The 21,662-nt window shown below is 37.6% G+C and overlaps 1 protein-coding gene across 2 annotated transcripts in view; it reads left to right on the forward strand.

The window, feature by feature from the left end:
* DMD (dystrophin) overlaps positions 1–21,662 on the forward strand; it is a gene marked incomplete at both ends in the record, with an annotated part of 1,177,430 nt that overhangs the window by 351,838 nt on the left and 803,930 nt on the right. For both annotated transcript variants that reach the window (XM_082480534.1, XM_082480533.1), the window contains 4 exons: positions 5,017–5,118; positions 5,218–5,325; positions 15,232–15,411; positions 21,247–21,422. In XM_082480534.1, coding sequence (XP_082336660.1) covers positions 5,017–5,118; positions 5,218–5,325; positions 15,232–15,411; positions 21,247–21,422 — 566 coding nt within the window. The remainder of the gene's footprint in view (positions 1–5,016; positions 5,119–5,217; positions 5,326–15,231; positions 15,412–21,246; positions 21,423–21,662) is intronic.

Below are 21,662 nucleotides of genomic sequence, written 5' to 3' on the forward strand. Positions count from 1 at the left end.
CTTGAAACTTCATGTCTTAAAACTATTCAACCAAGCAGTATATCTTGGTGTCATGGTTGTTATGATCTCTCATGAGAAATAACAGGTTTAAGGCAGATCACAGTATCAACACTTGTATCAGTGCAGCTACTTAGTCGTTTACTTATTTTATTAAAATAACATGTCTTGTCAAAGTATTGAGACAAAAAAAAAAAAGAAAAACCAAAAACGTAGCTTTTGTAGCTCTGTGGAATCATATGCTGAAAATTTTATTTTGTATTGGTGTAGCAAAACTTTTGTAGTATGCAAATCACTGTATTTCTTAGAGTAAATGCCAAGCCAGATAGTTGATCTTGTACTCTTGAGTTTTTGCTGTTTTCTAGATGAGCAAACAAAAAATATTTTTCAGGGTATATCACAGTGATAAAGGCAAGTTGATGAAGGTGTTGCTGCTAATGTTGAGAGCAAATTATTTCTTTGCGAGGACTGTTAAGAAAAAAAGCCAGCAGCTTGAATGTGAGATATTCAGAAATTACTCATGTATAAGGATTTTTATAAAAAAACTTTTTATCATGAAAAGATTTACTGCTTTATTTATAAAACTTCAAAAGAATGCAATATAATAGAAGTCGATATAAAAAGCAACATAGACATAAAGATAGGGAACTAGTTTGAGGCTTAGTCTATGATTAGCATAACTTAAATTTAAGCAATCGAATAAAATATGCTGACACATATGGAGAAATTAAATAACTGAGAACATATGTGACAATACCAGGACTATTTAACATCTTTGATGGTGACGTGGATGTTGGGATGGAGTTCACCAAGCTGTGTGGAGTGGCTGACACGCTGGAGGGAAGGGATGTCAGCCAGAGGGACCTGGACAGGCTGGAGAGGTGGGCCTGTGCAAACCTCATGAAGTTCAACAAGGCCAAGGGCAAGGTCCTGCATGTGGGCTGGGGCAATCCCGGGCACAAATACAGGCTGGGCAGAGAATGGATTGAGAGCAGCCCTGAGAAGAAGGACTTGGGGGTGTTGGTTGATGAGAACTCTGCATGAGCCAGCAATGTGCGTTTGGAGCCCAGAGGCCAACCATATCCTGGGCCGCATCAAAAGAAGCGTGGCCAGCAGGTCAAGAGAGGTGGTTCTTTCTCTATATAAATTTGTGATTCTGAGGGTGGTGAGGCTCTGGAACAGGCTGCCCAGGGAAGCTGTGGAGGCCTGGAAGTGTTCAAGGCCGGGTTGGATGAGTCTTTGAGCAACCTGGTCTAGCGGAAGGTGTCCCTGCCCATGGCAGGGAGGTTGGAACTAGATGATCTTTAAGGTCCCTTCCAACCTAAACCATTTTATCATTCTATGAATACACCTATGTGTGTGCCTGTTGCTATTGCTGTTATAGACATCAAGGAAAATGATAGTTGTATACCAATGACCAGAACGTTCATTATGTGCGATTGCATGATTTATGGGTGGTTATGTATGACATATATTCATATGGAACTGTGCTGAATTGCAGTTAGTGGTAGTAAAGGGGCAATGTAAGTGTAGATTTACTGATCCTAGGACTGAGTCTGTATTGCACACCAGGCTGACGTTTGCAGATATTCTTCCTTCAAGTAGGTGTTGTATTTTATGGGGTGGTATACCTCAAATTCCTTTTTGTTTGTGTCGTATTCTAATAGAGACTATTTAGGGTGTTGTCCTGTAAAAGAGCTTAGAAAAATAAATATTTATAGTCTTTAACCAGTATTTGTGAAATGATTAAGCAGACAAGAAAAAAATATAATCTGTTTAAATGTTATTTTTCAGTTTATCTCAAGAAAGTTATCCATCCCAACTAATTAATTGATTATTGATTATTTTCCTGGTTTGAGGACATCAATAATGATTAAATAATTATTATTAAATTAGCAATAGGCAGTTTGCTATTTTTTGTGTGGATTAGTGCACATTTCCAGCAACTCCAAGTTTTCCTGTGCATCCATGCATGTATATATAAGTATTTATCCATTATATAAGTTCCTTTGCAAGGTGGAGAGGTAAGAGCTTGTGTAACTCATGATGTTGCACACTTTAAAAATTACATTTTCTTCAGAAAAACGTAGAGTCTATGAAAGTCCATTCATTTTTTTTTTAGAGGTCCTGTTTGAACAAAATGTTTTTCTTGGCAAAGACCTTGTATTCGTCTTGTATGAGAATTCAAAATTTCAGGCAGGTGTGGACTATCGGTTAAATTTGTACCGTGTAATGTATTCTGATGTACACCTGCATTACCAATGGAGAGACATCTGGTCATGAAAAGATTTTTTTAAAAACATTGATCTATATCAGAGGTGCCAAAACCTTTGCTGCTTAACTTTGGGATGATTTCTGAATCCTTCAGTAAAAACTGTAAATGTACTTTTAAAATGTAGTGCATAATTAGTATCCATAAACTTCAGTGTAAATCAGGCACCAAACCAACCAAATGTGATTGACCTCGCCATCTGTATATATAGAATTCTAAAAATTAAGAGATTTTTCTCCTGTGATAGTGGGAAGAGAGGGAATATAGGGAAAATGATGTACTTAAGCCTTGGAGCTTGTTAAAGAATAGCAAGAAGCTGCTCCTTATGAATTGATTAAATCATGTACAGTGTTTCTGAGTAGTTAAATAATAGTAATAATTATACTGAATTTTGGGAATTACTAGGAAAGACAGAGTCTCAGATCAGGGTTCAGATTAGAAGACTCTGAGCTGTGAGGAAGGTTATGTTTATGATTTTTGAACCAGTAATTAGCAAGAAAAGCAGTAAAGGTAACAAAAAAAATGTTGAATTGAATATAAAAAAAACTGAACAACCGCTAGATATTGCAGTTGTGTTAGGTTGTCTTCTGGGCTCAGAGCATTGAGAGGTTAAGACTGCCTGGAGTTAAACTAGAAATGTAATCAGGTTCAGGACAAATGAAACTAAATGTAATTCATCGTTTTGTTATATTAAGATTTTTAGTTGTCCAAATCAATGAAATTAGTCAAAATATATATATTTTTTTTTGTAGAAAAGGCATTATTGAGCACACATTATAGTATACATAGTATTTAATAAATACTATATATGAAATCATGATTTTTTTATATAAGGAAAAAGTAATTTCAAAAAGAAGAAAATTTGGATTAGCTGGCTGTGAATAATTTTCTGCACTGCTCTGTGTCATGCAATTGGGCAATTTTATTTAATGATGAGTGGGTAAAATGAATGGGTAAAATATGTTGTACTCTATTTCCCTTTAATTTGAGGACATAAATTTTTCACCAGCAAGTATTTGTTTCTATTAATATTAAAATTAGCTTTCTGAAATATTCACATTCAAAACATGAACTTTTTTGTGTTTGCTTGAATTGGTGATCTTTGATCACATTGTGTTTTATAGCAAGCAAACACTAACACCAAACGTGATTTTAATGTGAAAAGAAATTTCATTCTTAGATTTGAAAAATTGCTTGTTTTTTCTCTAGGTCTAATTAGGAAAGAAAGCAAATACCCCTTACATAATTCCAAATGTATACCAAAACCATGATCCTAATATTAAGCCTAAAAAAAATAACAAAAGAACGTCCTCAAAAGCTACTTTGTATTCATGCAGTAAGTGACTGAAAAGGAATACTTCTCTGTATTACTGTGTAACATGTTTGAGCTGTTTAAGAAGATGCATGTTTTAAAATTAGCATTATTATTTTAGTTGATTGGAGGTGTTTTCATTTTTTGAAATTGAGCCAATATCTAATATGATATAACTCAATGGCATGACAACTGCATGTTTAGTCTGCAAGATTCGTTATGGTTTCAGCGTACACTAAATGAAAAACATGCTGTCCGTTGACTCTTTACTTTTACTTAAAATTGGTAAAGCCACAAATTCAAATGGCATCCTGAAATTTTACCTTTCATTTCCTAAGCAGTGCAAAATAAAATTCTCTCATTCCTGATAGGAAATACAGTTAGAATTTTAATCCCTTGGTTTTAAAAATCCACCATTTGGATGCTACAGTTTTGCTAAAGTTAAATTAGAATCCCTATGAAAAATATGTAAATATGAAAAATATAGAATCATAGAATATGTAAAGTTAGAAGGGACCCATAAGGATCGAGTGAATAAATAAATTTGAAAAAAGTAAAACTATCTTTGCTTTTGTCAAGATGTGCTTTTGAAGGACATTAAAAAATAAGAATGAAGTAGTATAGAATATCTTGCAGAGTTTATAAGGTTTTTTATTTGGGAAGAACTGAATATATTGCTTATGATGCTCAAGGGTAATTAAATCATTGTAAATTGTTTCAATAAAGTTTTTATAGTATATCGCACCCTCACAGCAGTATTAAGTCTCATCCTCTGTCTTCAACATTATTCAATAACGGTTGGTAGGAAGTTAAAAGAAAGTAATAATGCTTGATTTCAACTAAAATAGGGGAAAGAGAACAAGGTATTGTTTTGTTTAATTTTAAAATTCATACAGTAGCATATGCTACAAATATCTGGGAATCCTTAGTGGGATCTGTGCTGGTGTGTTGGCTTATAAGGTGTTGTTTTTTCCCAACTGCAGTATTTAAAACAGGTAAAAACTTAGATCAACTACACTGGTGCAACTTAAGAACCGGATACTTTTTTGCTTTGATCACATCTTTGGGCCACCGTAATTAGATTTCAAGTAGTTATGGTTTGGGCATTGTAAAGCTTTGAAACTGAGGTTTTTTGAAAGTGTAGTACCAGAGACAATAGAAAAAATGTGTCTGTAGTTTAGTATTAAAATTCTCTCTTTTTGGCTCTATTGCTTTTCCTGTTCTCTCCATTTTGGTTTCACTCAAATGGTGATAAGATCCACTTCATTGTGACGTGCAACATATTTTAAGGGCTTAAGACTGTACAAACTGAATTGTGAAAGGGTTTTCACAAAAATTTGTAGTGGAAATAGGAAAATCTGATCGCCTTGTTTAAAAAAAAAAAAAATAAAAGTAAACAAATGCAAATCTTTATTGTGTGTTTCTTTCTTTCTAGCACTTTGGAAAACGGTGGGCAGTCATCTGCAGATGGACAGAAGACCGATGGATCCTTCTGCAAGATATTCTTCGTAAGTGGCAGCACTTTGCAGAAGAGCAGGTAAGCAGTTTTAGCAGTTATAAACTGGAATGCTCTTCAAAAAATTGCACTAGGAAAGGCCTGACTGAAGCCTTTTCATTCTCTTCAATTTTCTTTCAGTGCCTTTTTGATGCATGGCTTACTGAGAAAGAGGATGCTGTGAGCAAAATTCATACAACTGGCTTTAAAGATCAAAATGAAATGCTGACCAGTCTACGTAAATTAGCTGTATGTATTTTTCATTCTTCTATTTTATGTTCAACTTCCTTATTCCTGAGTCTGACTGCAGGTGGCTTTATCCTACTCTCGGACAATATGGCTTAACAGAACTGTGGTTTCATACTTTGGGAATGGATGTTGTTTCATGTGGATGGAATAGGTTGGTCCATGGCCTTGCTGATAAACGAACCAATAAGTACAGCTGTTTTCCCTGGTTGTCTCTTCAGTCAAAACTGAAACAGCATTTGTGCATCTTAAAAATATGTATACTTTTATACTGAAAGCTTCTTTGTTGAATTGAAGTATCTATTAGAATCACAGAATAGTTTGGGTTGGAAGGGACCTTTAAAGGTCATCTAGTCCAACACCCCTACAGTGACCGGGGACATCTTCAACTAGATCAGGTTGCTCAGAGCCCCGTCCAACCTGACTCCAACCCTGTCCCATTTCCAGGGATGGGACATCTATCACCTCTCTGGGCAACCTGTCCCAGTGTTTCACCACCCTCATTGTAAAAAAATTTCTTCCTTACATCTAGTCTGAACTTACCCTCTTTTAGTTTAAAACCACAACCCCTTGTCCTATCACAACAGGCCCTGCTGAAATATTTGTCCCCATTTTTCTTAGAAGCCCGCTTTAAGTACTGAAAGGCCACAATAAGGTCTCCCCAGAGCCTTCTCTTCTCCAGGCTGAATAACCCAAACTCTCACAACCTGTACTCACAGCAGAGGTGTTCCATCCCTCTGATTATTTTTGTGGCCTTCCTCTGGACCTTGTCCAACAGGTTTATGTCTTTCCTGTGCTGAGGACTCCAGAGCTGGATGTAATATTCCAGGTGGGGTCTCACCAAAGCACAGTAGAGGGCCAGAATCACCTCCCTTGACCTGCTGGCCACGCTGATTTCGATGCAGTCCAGAATGCAGTTGGCTTTCCAGGCTGCAAGCACGCATTGTTGGCTCATGTCCAGCTTTTCACCCATCAGTACCTCCAAGTTCGTCTCTGCAGGGCTGCTCTCAACCCCTTCGTCCCCCAGCCTCTATTCAAACCAGGGGTTGCCCTGACCCATGTGCAGGTCCTTGCACTTGGCCTTGTTGAACCTCATGATGTTCACACAGGCCCACTCCTTGAGCTTGTCCAGGTCTCTCTGGATGGCATCCCATCCCTCAGGGATGTCAACCACACCCCTCAGCTTTTTGTCATCTGCAAATTTTCTTTGGGTGCATTCCATCCCACTGTCTATGACATTGATGAAGATATCAAACAGTACTGGTGCCAGTACGGACCCCTGAGGGAGACCACTTGTCGCCAATCTCCATCAAGACATCGGGCTGTTGACCACTACCCTCTGGATGTGACCGTCCAACCATTTCCTCATCTGCTGAACCATCCACCCATCCTTGCAAAACCAGTCAGTGTCCTTATACTCTTCCCAAGATACCTGTCCCTGCTTCCACAGCCTGTGTGTTTTCTTCTTACCCTTTAATTTGACCAGCAGGTCTCGACTCATCCATGCTGGTATCTTGCCTTCCTTTCCTGATTTCTTGCACCTGGGGATCCAGAGCTTTAGCCCCCTGTGGAAAGCATCCTTAAAGATCTGCCAGCTCGGTTCTGCTCCCTTGTCTCTAAGGGCAGTTTCCCAGGGAGTCCTATTGAATAACTCCTTGAAGAGTTGGAAGTTCGCTTTCCTGCAGTTCAGGGTCCTGACTTTTCACCTGATCGATTCCCCTCAGGACTGTGAACTCCATCAGCGCATGATCGCTGCAGCCCAGGCTTCCTTCAGTCTTGATGTCACCAATTACCTCACTTGTGTTGGTGACCATCAGGTCCAGTATCGCATCTCGTCTGGTAGGGCTGCCTATTACCTGGCTTAAGTTATCCTTGATGCACTCCAGAAGTCTTCTGGATTGCTTACAGTTCACGGTGCTATTTTTCCAGCAGATGTTGGGGTGGCTGAAGTCCACCAGCAGAATGAGAGCCTGTGAGTGTGATGCCTCCTGTAGCTGGAGTAAGAAAGCTTCATCAATAGTGTCCCCTTGATCAGGTAACCTGTTGTAGACACCAACCACAATGTTCCCTTTGTTGCCTTTGTCTCTAATTTATACCCACAAGCTTTCAACCTCCTTGTGGCTATTCTTCAGAGAGAGCTCTTCACCCTCTATCCATCTCTTCATGTAGAGTGCAACCCCTCCACCCCTTCTTCCTCTCTTGTCCTTCCTGAACAGTCTGTAGCCATCGATAACTGCACGCAGGAGTACTTGGCTCATGATGTCTGTAAGACTTCAAGCACGCTGCAGCGTAGTCAGCCCTTGCTAGCACCCTGTTCCTCTAATGTTGGTGTGTCATCCCACAGGTTGTCACATGCAGGCCTGATATTATCTCACTTCCTCTTCAAGCTTAGTTTAAGGCTTTGTCAATGAGCCCTGCTAGCTTGTGAGCAAAGATGCTCTTCCCCCTTTGAGAAAGGTGTATCCCATCTGATGCCAGCAGCCAATGGTCCATGTAGGCCATTCTATTATTGAAAAACACAGATTGTGGTGGTGACACCAGCCATGGGGCCATGTATTAATAGACTGGGTCCGTCTGTTTCTTCTAATGTCGCTGTCTGCAACTGGAAGGAGAGAGGAAAAAATAGCCTGTGCTTCAGATTCCCTTCCCCAACCATCCCAAGGGCCTAAAGTCTCTTTTGATCAGCCTTGGACTACGCATTGTGGCTTCATCAACACCCACATGGAAGAGCAGTAACAGGTCCGAGGGCCGTACCAGGCTAGGAAATTCCTCATGATGTCCTTAACCCAGCTCCCAGGGAGGCAGCAGACTTCCCTAAGAGGAGGGTCTGTCCAGCATATTGGATCCTCTGTTCCCCTCAGAAGGGAGTTGCCTACAACTATAACCTGTCTTTTCTTCCTTGTGGAGGTTGTCATGATATGGGGAAGATGTCTTGGCAACCTCTGGTGAAGGTGGACCATCATCCACATCACCTATGGACTGGCCTTCCGTATCCAGAGCCTCACACCTGTTGTACAGAGGCACATGGGAAGGCGAGGGCGCAAGGAGGGGGGTTGCCTGCTGCACCAAGCATGTACTTGCCTCCATTCACTTCTCTTCTTTAAGCTACTGCCTTTAGCCTGGCAGGGGGAGGATACGAGATCCCCTTGATCTCATGTTTTTCCTAGTGGTTGTTCCTGTTTCTGTCTTAGGAAAGGCAGAGTATGGTTCCACCAGTCTATATCTTTCTCAGGCTCTGTGATGGTCCCTAACCTTTCTACTTCCTCTTGTAGCTGTGTGTGTGAGACTGAGTATATATATACATGTACAAAGACACATGCATATGAGCAAGTACTCAACATACAGCAAAACCTGTTACACGTCCTTTGAACTTGAAAAAGTTGAAGACTCAAAAATTGTGAAATGCTGACATTAGTATTACTTCACAACTATATTTCAACTGTATTCAGGCATTTAGTTACATATGTAAAATGCACCCTTTTCAACATGTCCTTTGCCTCACTCTTCAGAAAATACTCTACTATGTGTTGTCTTTATGGTGGGAATGTAGGTTTGACTGGCCTAGAAAGATGATCTGCCTGTAGAGATGGAAAACTTGTCACAGGCTAGACTTCAAATGGTTTTATAGCATTAGGACCTTTGTAAAGAAAATGGTATGTTGAAAATTGTATGGTATGTGCTATTTTTTTACATAACAATGACTGTTTATGCATTTAGAGAAAAGGAAACATTCATGTCCATGATTTTGTTAAAATCGGTAAATTATTATTGCTGTAAATAGGAACTTCATTGGTAATCGTCTGTTTGATCAAAACTATTATTATTTGTGTAGTAAAATAGGGGGTAAAAAAGTGTCCTAGCCATTATTTCAAGACTTGGTTTTACAGTTTATGTACTAGAATTTTCAGGCATGAACAATTCTCAAGTCATTATTAACTATTTGATTATACAGTAGGCTTAACTTTAGATTTTTAAAAATTATTTTAGAATTACTTGTCCTTCTGTATTAAAAGTAGAAACATTTGGGCCTTTGGTCAATAAAAAATACCATGACGTTTCTGAAGTTTAAGTAACTGCTGTGTAGTTTTTAAAATTTACTGTATTTTATCCTCACATATAAAAATGTACAGTTTTTTTCTTTAAAAAAAAATTCTTGCAGCTTGATTTTTTTTTTTTTTTTTTAATTCATAACTACCTTGCAGCTGGTCCAGAATTAGTGGTAAATGTCCCTGTTGATTCATAGAATGACTAAGAAGTTAAGATTTGTTGAGTACCTCCCCCCCTCCCCCCTTCAAAACCCAAAGTATGATTGTCAGCATAATCTTAAGAAACTGTAATATTTTTTTTCCTTTTTTTTTTCCCCTCTGTAACTCTTTAGGCCCTAATAAAAAGAACAGACTTGCATTTTGATTAAGGTTTACTCAGAATTAAGTTAATTTCTTTGTAAAGAAAAGGAACTCTTCATGTAGTCAGTTGTCTCATGCTTCTTGGAAATTCTGGTAATCTAACTGCAAGCAATCCTGAAGTTGACTTCAAGCCAGGCTTTCATTAATGCATAATGGGTTGGAGGCAACTCAGGATGCTTTACAGTACTTTCAAGAAGAAATATCTATGGCAAGAAAATCAGATTTATTCAATAAATTAGTACTTGCGGATTTCAGCAAGTTGGTGGAGGAGATAAGAACGGGGAGTTGAAATGTTTATCTCATATTGTGAAGTAGCAAGCTATTTATAGTTTGAAAGCTGTAAGGGTAAGACCAGTTTGGGTACCTTACAGAATTGCTTGGAACCATGATTTTAAGAGGGAAATATTTTCCTTTAGTAGTATTTTCTTAAATTTGGTTTATGAAATAAATACAAACTCTTATGAAGTTAATTATGTTGCCAGCTTAAGTTGTTAAGCATTACTCTCAGGAAAGCATTGACGATCTTTCATGAAACTGAATGTTTGAACACCAGATTCTTCCATCTCCCTGAACCTCAACAAGAATCATGTCATCCTGGATGGAACAGGCAGGGTTTGTTAATAGCAGCTGAATCTTGTTTGCACATTGATAACATTGATGTTTTTAGAAACAGCTGGTCCATAATGCAATAGTTTAGATGTTTAAGTGTTGATGGTATGCTGGAGAAACACTGCCTCTTTAGTCTTTTTGATTTGTAGCAGAAAAATATTTTCTTCTTTTGGAATTTCTCAGTCGGGTTTTAGACTAGTAGCAGTCATCTCCAAATTCCAGTGAGTATGTTTTTACCTTCACACAATGTCAAATTGTGAGGAGTTTTGTGCATGAGGAGTTACTATTTTAGTCTTCTCTGGCTCAAGGGGAATTTGTATTAATGCATTACCCACATGAAAATTCTTGTCAGGAAATATATTCTTCCACTCTTGGACTGGCTTTTCAAAATAGGGGAAAAATGGGATCATGTTATCCTGACCCTGATGTGCAAATCATGCGTGTCTTGTGGCATATGTTATTTTGGCCATAGAGATGTATTTGGAAGTAGAAAGGAGAATCTGTCATGAAAAATTGCCTTTATAATTAGACCAGCTTGTTGCAGACTTGTAAAGGTGAGTCTGTGAGGTAATAAACGTACATTCTTTTACTAATATGGAAATTTTTATATTCTTAACAAATGGTAGCCTAGTCTTTGTTTAATCATATCCAGCACAAATTACAGTATTATTTTGTCCTGTTAGATCTTAAGAATTTTAGGTTTGATATCATAATACGGCGTAAGAGCTTCCAGACTATTTTTCCTGTCTTTCTTATGTGCACAACTTGGCAATATTAAGGTCATGTTCTTTAGCCAGAATTCAGTCTCTTAAGCCTGAAGGAAATTTCTGAAGGTATTTTATTAAACCATTTAGCATTATGACTGTTCATTTGAAATTCTACAACCCTCCTGCAAGGTCCTAAGCCTTCTAAAGTGCCTGAAGTAAAATAGGTCTGTTGAGATGCTGTTCACAGTATGAAAAAAAATGTTGACTCTTACATCACATTAATCATTACATCACATAGTAACAAACAGAAGGTAAAATAAGAAGGAGCAGCTGGTAGTTTTCATGCATATTTGCATTTCAGGATACTTCCGAAGCAATTGGGACTTAACTACTGCTTGCTGATGCAGAAATGCATCAGCGTCTTCTCCACAGTAATTTTATCTCATGTTTCTCAAGTGGGAGGAAATACACTATTAATTTTAAGACAGGGTTTCTGGTAGTAAGCACTATTACTGCTTAAATTTAAGCTTTTATTTACCAACATTTATTAAAATGGTAGTCGGTATGCATATATTTTCAGAGAGTAGTAAAGATTTTGAGTAAACAGAAAAGTTGAGATTGTTCCTGAACCAAAATCTCCTTACATGGATTCCTGTTTTAGGATTGCTGGAAGATTTTTGCTGCCCGAATTCTGATTATTTGTAGACAAGCATGTGTTTCCCCAAGATTTGATCCTTTCTTGTGATTTGAGTACATCTTCACCATTATTTAACAAATAGTAGTTCTCCGTCGATTCTTTCTCAGATGTGATTCTCCAAACTGGGAGAAGGAGGCAAGTTAAAGCATTTTAAATAAAACTACATAAATTAAACTTTGATATTCTATTTGGTGTCAGAATACTCTAATGTATGGAGGTTGGGGTACATTCAGGGTGGTGGAGACAAAATGTTTTGAAATCTGTCTAACAGAAGAGATATTTTCACAGAGGCACCACTGGAGTCAGTCATGGGCTCAGCTTTGGGCAGCAGTGGGTCTGTTTTGGAACCATCTGGAACTGGTTCTATCTGACATGGGGGCAGCCCCTAGTGTCTTCTCACAGAAGCCACCCTTGCAGCCCCCCAGCTGCCAAAATCTTGCCATGTAAACCCAGTACAGATGCTGTCCCTCTTTTTTCCTCAGCTTTAGCAGTCAAATTTTCATTGTTATTGAAATGAATGGGTGAAATATATTTTTGGTCAGTGTAGCAATTCACCCGGTTCTAATGTGTTAAAAATGATATCAAGTCAGTTAGATTTCTTCTTAATCTATATACTGTACCTATAGTATCTATTTGTAAGAATTTTTTTTCAGATAAAACTGTTGGTTTTTTTTTTTCCCAAGAAATTTTTGTGGTTTAATAATCTCAGATAGTTTGCTTCAAAGGATTCATTCAGTATTTGTGTGTGAAAACTTATGTCCTTTGTCATTAACTGTCGTGTGGTATCTGCTTAGTCTAACGGTCGGAAAAACTGTTTAGGCTTTACTACTTGGTGCATGTATTAATACTGGATTTTCTTCATTTTTTTTTCTAAATGGGTAGTTGGTCTAGTTCTAAAAATATTTCCTTAAAACAACTGTTAGGGTTTGTTTTGGTTTGTTTTGTTTTTTGTTTTTTTTTAATTTTCCACCTACTATTTATTCACTGTCACTATAATTGTCTCTGAATTCTTACACGAGGTGAAGTTTGACATAGAGCATGGACTAAGCTGCAGGATGTGATGCACTCAGAATGTAGAACATAAGTGGAAAGAGTGAGGTGAAGTTTTACTGTCATTTATGGCACAGGCTTGACAGATCGTTTTCATGACCTGTACCCAAGTTTTGCAGCCTGTAAAATGAAGGTGATAGTGTTCCTCTTTTTTGTAAAACATGTTGAGATCTACTGCTAAGGTATACAAGATCTAGGCCTATATATTTACAGTTAATTTAGAGTTAAATCTTCTCTTGCTTCACTTTATGCAAATTTCTTTACTTATTAGAAGAGATAAATTAGATAATTACAGGATTTTTACTGGTATAAATCTCAGCAACTGAACAATTACTTTGCAGCAGATGTTGCTGATTAGAATATTACAATGAGCAAAGAAAGTTTTTGGTGATGTTTAAAGAAAAGAAAAACATCAATAATTAAAAACTTGAAAACAAAAAACAACTAGTAGAAGCAAATTACCAACAAATAAGGAAACTACTTTATAATTTTCATATATTGGAGTTTACAGCATGCACTTGACAGAAATTATGACTGAGTTATTTGATAATTAATTTCATGAAGAAAACAGTACCATTTATTGTCTTGCAGATTGGTAAATTATATATTTTGTTGCTATATCATTAGTATTTTAGGTCCATTCTTGTACCAGAAAAAAAAACAAACAAACAAAACTAGAGCATATTATTGGTTACTGTAGCGCATTAACAGGTTTTCAGTAAGGAAATGTGAAAACAGAATCCCCCAGTATATTTTTACATGTTAACTGTAGCTATCACAAAAGCATATTTAGGTAGTAGTGAGCAGTACCTTTGACATAGAAAGTTTTGGCATCCTTCTCTTTCCAGTGGTTCACTTACTCATTATTGTCCATGTATCTGGGATTGATGCTGATACTCATTTGTGTATTATACAGCTGTTGTCAGCTGTGGAGGTTGGAAATGAAATGCTGCTGTTCAGAATTCACTAACCATGTTTCATAGGGTACCACTTTTGATTATTTTAGTCCAAGTATGTGATGGTTTTCACATGAGTTTTCTCTGATACTGTAAGCAAAAAAAAAAAAAAAAAGTCAAATATATCAACCCTTTACATTTTAAGAGGGTAAATTGTTTTACATCTAGTCTGCTCCCTCCATTAGGTCTGCCACTCTGCATAGGTTCTTCAGTATAAAGTCTGTTAGCTGCTGTTTCTTAGGGACATGTGAATTTAATTTTTGATATTAACTCTCTCTAAAATTAGTAATTATCATGTTTCGAACCACATCTGAATGGAAAGATTGTGAATACAAAGACTGTGAATCTTTCATTTCCTGAGGTGTATTTTAGATTACAATTTTGAATAATATGGCTACAGGAAAGTATATGTAGACTACATTCTGTTGTCTAAATATTTATTTAATTATCCCTTTCATATCTTGGGGATTAGATTGCATTCCTCAGCTGCATAGAGAGTTCAAACTGTGGCCCTGGTTAGCACAGATTAGGGTGTAGAGAATGAATGCTTAAGGTATGAAAATCCATGGAGTAAACCAGTAGAGGCATTAGAAAATAAACCCAGGTGAGGACTGGAGCTATGGGTGACTCTTGAGTCTGTGAAGAACTTACTTCATAGACAGGTTTGCATGTGTAGATCTCAAGAGTTTCAAGATCCCTTGGCAGTTTACTGCAGTAGACATGTGAAGACCGATGGCTTCTCCTTTTCCGTAAGCATCCATGGGTTTGAGCTGTATGGCATCTCGCAGAGCACAGTGGCTGTACACAGGAGTTTCCAGGCTCCCAGCTGCAGGGCCATTTCCTTGAGGCACACTCAGCATTTCTCCTGGGGTTCCCAAGGCTTCCCCATTCCCTGGGAGGCTACTGCCATGTAACCAGAGCCTGCCGAGATCTGAGGAAGATGAGGAATACATGTTCCTTCAATGCTGCCAAAACAAAACTTATTTTCTTTGAGTTTTCTTTTTTTTTTTTTCATCCTGGCTTGTGTTCAAATGTCATTTTTCTAGAAAACAGTTTTTTCCCAGTGAGTTTTAATATGCAATATATGACAAAGTATAACAAAACTTTAAAGAAACATTGTTTGAAATGTTGATATAGCTGTTAACATTAGTGCAGTTTTAAGGTTATTAATGTCACACAACTGTTAGCTTTTTGATTTATGTCACCACCTGAGGCATGCTGTGATATCTGGAGCTGCTCCACCTGTCATGTTATATTGCTTTGTGAAGTGCAATGTGTCCATTCCACTATGTCAGCTCTGCCAGCAGTTTTTACAGTAACAGCAGCATGGAAGTATAGGAGTTTGTATGAAATACCCTTACCCATTTTCGGTTCCTGATGATGCTCTCTGTAGGATTTCTTCTCTAAGTTTGTTGGGTTTGGTTGTTGGGTTTTTTTCCCCCTGTATGAAGTACTGTTCTTCCTGCTGTTACTTTGTTTAACAGATCCTAAAAGGAGATCTAGAAATGAAAAGACAAATGATGGGTAAATTGAAGTCGCTCAGCCAAGACCTCCTTGTAGCTGTGAAAAATAAAGCGGTGGCTCAAAAGCTGGAAAGTCGTCTTGAAAATTTTGCTCAGCGCTGGGATAGCCTTGTGCAGAAGGTGGAGAGCAATTCTAAACAGGTTTGTTAAAACCATCATTTTGTCAGTTGGTGACAGCGGAACTCTTTGCCAGTCAAATGCTTGAAGTAGTTTTAGTGCTCTTTGTCATATTGTTTTAAATTTTTTCCCAGTATGATTGCTTAAGACATATTTTATCTTTAGGACAGCATAACACAACTGTAATATAACTTTCCAGAATTTTATTTATCTCTTTAGTTTTTGTTCTCTCTTTATATTGCTGATGACTTTCTTGGGTTGTTAACTATATGTTCAGGGATGGTACAATACATAATGAAAATACTCTTTCCAGTTAATTTATTTTTAACCTATAATAGTTGGTCACTTCAAATGCACTCCTTGTCTCTGTGGAATAGCAATTAGTCTGAAATTAGTGTAGGAACTGTTTGCTAGTTAAAGAGAAACTATTTTTATTTTTTTTTCAACGGTGAATTTTTATAGTAGATTACTGGTTTACCTCTGCTTATGTTATGCTGAATTACAGATTAAAAAGAGAGGCCATAAGAAGAGAAATTTATTGGAAAAATAAAGAAATAAATCCATACCTTTAACCAAAATGTCAATGAACAAAGAATATAATCCACTATTATTTTGCTTAGCTCCTTTATCTTAACTGCAATATATAAAAAAAAGACATTGAGGTTTTAAAGTTTCACATTTTTTAAAACAAAGTAACAAAAATCAACGCTCTGCTGTAGTACCGAAAACATATCAATTTATTTTTCCTAGCCATCTGTCAACACTTCTTTCTTGTTGGATTTCAACCCAAATCAGCTCAGGGTTTTTTTTTTTTCCATTTCATTATCTCAATAATTTTGAGTTATTTTTGTGGTATCATTGTATGACTGGTGAAATGAAAATGGACATTAAGACTTAACGATATCACAGAGCAGAATGTTACTGCATGGACCTCTGTCCTGTCCCCAGAGGGCCTCTCATAGTTCTGGTCAGTTTGATTCAAGTCCCTTAACCATGCTGCACTTTTTTCTTGCTCTATACTAATGCTTCTACCAACTTATGTTTGGGTAATTAAATGAAAGCTGCCATACTTCTGTAGTGATCTGAATACCTCTCAAAAACCTTGTTTGCAACTCATACCTTACTCTTAATTTGCTCTGTGATACAGTTTCTTGTGTAGCTGAAGTTGGAAAAATCAGTTTGGGAGAACAGAAGAGAAGAAAATGGGGAAAGGGTACAATTTCACTTAGTCACAGAAAGCAAAACCAGTTTGTGCTACACGGCGTTTGTAACAGTTGCAAACTTGATTTAATTCTTGTATATTTGCTGTAGAAAACCTCTTGTTTCAATGCAGAGGAAAATCCAGACATGTGGTTTTAGTTTGAGATCGCTAGGGACACATGATTTGAAGAAATTAGTAAGTCGCTCCAAAGTGCTCAAGAATTTAGATTGTTGATTGGTCCTAAAAAACGAGTTTTGAAAATGGAACTTAGGTTACAGAAAAGATAACCTCCTCATTAAGTGAGCAATCCTGAGGCTGTACATCCATACATCATAGAGCAGCACAGGTGGGAGATGCTTTAAATCCCCAAAACAGTGTAACTGTCTTACAATAGCAGTGCACTTCAGTTGATAAAAAAAAATAAGAAATTAAAGAGACAACCTCTGCCTTAGTTCAAAGCTGATTCTCCAACTAGACATAGGAAGCAGTTGTACATTCCAAAGGAAAAGAGCAGAAAGTAGAATGTGAGTCCTCCCACATTCAGCTGAATTCATTGCTGCTGAATTTAAGTATCTAATCTGAACTCATGGCTGAAGTTTCTGCTACAATGAATGGATGGCAAGGGTGAGAGAGAGAGAGAGACTTCTGAAAAGCAGTTTGTCCTCATCATGAAAATGTCAACTTTCCTTCATTGACCACACAGTAGAAGCAAGGACAAGGACGACTTGCTTAGACTAGATGCATAGCTCTCTGAAACTCTATACCCACCTTTGGTGAGTTCGTTATGCTTCACTAAATTGTACTGAAAACCTTCTCGAACTAAAGAAAACACCATTCCTCATCTGAACTTCCCCTCTCACATACATACATTTCATCAAAGAACAGATGACAGCTCCAAAAGTGAGTGTTAAGGAAAATTATGAGTTTATCAGGTGGAGGGCACTTCCAAAGGCAGTAATAAATGATGGCATTAAAGGTAGGCTGCCATATAAAAGAGAAATAAAATGACATAAAACTACTGAAGTGCTATACACAGACGGTACATACGTTTGCCTGTAGAGGATGAAAAGGAAGATTTAAATTTGTCCACTCTGAAAAGAGATGAGTTTTAACATGTTTCTAAGACGAGCCTGCTGATGTGAAACTGCAGGCAAGCATTGTATTTTGAAAGCCTTTTAACGTGCAGCCTTGTGAGTCACCTTAGCACTTTTCATATAATTTTCTAGTGCGTTAAAGGCCTAGTCTGTATCGCCCCTTCGCAGGTTCCTGTTTGTTTTTCAGGAACTTAGAGGGATGAGGAAACTATACTGTCATTATTTGGACCATCTTTGAATAATACAGGAAACAAACCACTTCAATAATTAAATTTATTTAATTTAAGGTGGGGGGGTGGTTTTTTTTTTGTTTGTTTTTTTCCCCAGGGAAGTGAAGAAAAGCTACTTCCTTTTTTGTACATCCTTCTATTTTTAAGGATTTTCCTGTACCCACTACAGTGTGTGCCCTCTTTAAATGTGAACCAACTTCATCTTCCAGAGTTACATTGCAGTATAATCTTCAGTATCTTTTAGGCTTACCCAGTCTCTAATTAGAATGACTGTGAACTTCAAATTCACATCTCCATTTGAATTATATAGTATTTAACCTCTACTCCGATTGATTAAGCTTAAAAAATACTTCTTTACTGTTTTGACATGTAAATCATTACGCCCCACAGCATCGTGACTTGACTGCCCTGTGCATATGGTAATTGCACTGCCTGCTTTTGAAGCTCTGTTCCCAATCGCCAGTTGAAACTGTTACTCCTGTGTAACTGGTGGTATGCTGCAGGTGATTCCGACAGCACCCTCGCTGTGGTTTATTCTGTTTTACACCTTCTTCACTGTAAACTGTACCCTGGTATTGATTGGCAAATGGAAACATGACACCCGAGGTCATATCCTGTCAGAAACATCGTCCTATCATTGATTTGTGGATAAAACTGAGTGTGATAAGAATTTGTGAGAAGCAGTAAGAGAGACTGTCCCCAAAACTGCATATAAGGAGCAAGGAAATTTGGAGTCGTCTTAGCTACAGAGTCAATGCAGGGAAAGGTGACATTGGGTATTATCCTCAAATTTCATAGAGCCCTAGACCTCAGAAGGTTTAATTTGCTTTTCCTTTCAGCCCCAAAAGAAAATTAATTAAAAATAAATTTGAAAAGAACGCTGTATAAAGTTTTAATAAAACTATATGGAAACGTTTCCTTATTTGTTGTCATAATTTCTGTAACTGAAAATATCAAATTCAATACATCTTGTTGAGAGAACTAAAACAAGAGTATTAATACATAATATTTGAGGGATTAAAAAGTCAACTGGGTGTTAGTCTCTTCCAAAAATGTATGTAGTTCATACATTAGCTGAGTCCCTACAGTTCACAAGCATTTACTCCAATTGATATAATTAATCCAGAGATTTAAAAAAAAAAAAAAAAATCTACTTTGAATGTTAATTTTGTAGTTTTCTGAGTAGTCCAGATTCTGCTCGAAAGCTTAGACAGCTGGTCATTTCTAGAGGGAGAAGTGTAGCATTGAGCTGACTGCATTAGAAAGATTGCCAAAATTGCAGTGGTAATGGAATTCCCTACTCATCACTTCAACCAGCAGACTGGATAAAGAACAAGAAGACTTTTTGGTTTTGAAGACCATGTGAAAGATTCGGCAGTGTTGGGAGGAACTTTGGTTTTTCCAAGTTTTTTTTTAGCTTTACTGGTGTTGCCTGCTGAGTAGAGGCAGATTGCTCACCATATCCACCTTTCCTTGTCACTCTATTTTGTCTATATAAGAAAGTGTTGTGGGAAAGGAGTTATAGTTAATTAGCTGGTATGCCTCTTCTCCATTGTTTATAGAAACACCAATGTCTCAATAACTAAGGTAACTCGATAGTCTTCCTGAGTTGCTGATGCAAGAACTAATAGATTATTTATGTATGTCTGTATAGTTTCATGGAATTTTAGATACTGGCATTCTTGTCACTGTATTGGAAAGCCTTTCTATTTCTTGCATGGTGGCAATAAGCAAAGAAGCAGAGCTCTTCTGGTGCACAGCTTTTCTTGCTCCCGGTATAACTTCTTCCTTTTCTTTTCCATTTCACTGCCCCTAAACTGTGAGATGATCATTGGAGCTGTAACTAGAGAATTTTGACAAATGACCCATCATCTAACAGAACCAAAGAAAGAAGTGACCCGTTTCTCATGAGTTAAGGGACTTAAGAACAGCTGCATGAGTTTAAGTGGGAAGTTTGTAGTTTGGTGTTATATGGAAATAAATATAGATGGGAAGTATATGTACAACCAGTATCTTTCAAACAAATATGAGCAGAAAATATTTCTTATCATTCCTTTTTTTTAATGCAGCTGAACTATATGAAGGCTGCTTTTTCGTATTACTGGGCAAAGTTAAATGCATTACACTGGTAGTGTTTACAGTGTTACATATTGGTGAGCAGGACTAGGGAAGTGACCATCCCCCTCTACTCGGCACTGGTGAGGCCCCACCTTGAGTACTGCGTTTTGGGCCCCTCACTACAAGAAGGACATTGAGGTGCTGGAGCGTGTCCAGAGAAGGGCTACAAAGCTGGTGAGGGGTCTGGAGGACAAGTCTTAAGAAGAACGACTGAGGGAACTGGGGTTGTTTAGCCTGGAGAAAAGGAGGCTGAGGAGAGACCTTACCACTCTCTACAGCTACCTGAAAGGAGGTTGTAGAGAGGTGGGGGCTGACCTCCCTGGTGACAAGTGATAGGACAAGAGAAAATGGGTTCAAGTTATGTCAAGGGAGGTTTAGATTGGATATTAGGAAATACTTTTTCACTTAAAGGGTTATTAAATGTTGGAATAGGCTGCCCAGGGAGGTGGTGGATTCACCATCCCTGGAGGTGTTTAAATAAAGGGTAGATGTGGTACCTGAGGACATGGTTTAGAAGTGGTTTTCGTCAGGGTAGGTTAGGGGTAGGTTTCGTCAGGTCCCTTCCAACCTCAGCAATTCTATGATTCTATGAATTTATATTATGTGTATTAGTATCTGTTATGACCCCTTAACATTAGTTTTTAATTATGGAGTAAAACTGATGCAAATTGATTTGCCTTCTAATGCACATTTTCTAATTTAAGATTTCCTGACAGAAAGCTAACTGCCCTTTTCTGCAAGGAGGCTGTGATGAATTACATTCTAGTTTGAAAATTCTTATAAATGGTAAAAATAAAAATTGGTAATTCAGTGGCGTTACCATGACTTTATCATTTCTCAAGGTATAAATCTTCAGAATGGAGGCAGAGTAACATACAGCAATAGTAGCATTTTATGTGTTTGCTATCAATCAATTCCCCCATAAAATTGACCATTCATTTCTTTTCTTCATTCAGCATGATTTAGAGGGAGCCATAAGTTCATTCTATTTAGGATCTTTTCTGATCTTGATATTGACTTCTGCAGATATCTTATTCACACAGCATGAGTCAGATAAAACAATTTGGTTTGACTTGCATACAGTGTTATTTTTTTTCTGGAGGTCAGCCTATGATCAGACGGGAGCAGTTTCTCATTATTTTCTATTGCTACTCCAAACAGTCTTTACTGAAGTCTTTCGAACAGTGTGTGACCTCTGTTTTAATACTTCTGACAGATTTCGCAGGCTGTCACTACCACTCAGACATCCCTAACGCAGACAACTGTAATGGAAACTGTAACTATGGTGACCACAAGAGAACAAATCCTGGTTAAGCATGCTAAAGAGGAACTCCCACCACCTCCACCCCACAAAAAGAGGCAACTCCTTGTGGATTCAGAAATTAGGAAGAGGTGAGAATCACGAAGAAGCGGAGAGAGAATGCTGAGAGAGTGGATGAGAATGCAAAAATAGTCATTTGACTGCAATAAATTGCTGCATCATTTTTTGAGATTAAAATTGTCTTTATGTTCTCTATTAAGGTACCAATTCCGTATTGTCTTTCTTCACTCAGGATGAGTGGTGGATTTTTTTGTGCTCCTAGTCTAACTATTTTGCAGTATCGAATGTTAATCGTTATGTCAATACCATTG

Source organism: Vanellus vanellus (assembly GCF_965231255.1).
Source record: "Vanellus vanellus genome assembly, chromosome: 1".
In the NCBI taxonomy this organism is placed as follows: Eukaryota; Metazoa; Chordata; class Aves; order Charadriiformes; family Charadriidae; genus Vanellus; species Vanellus vanellus.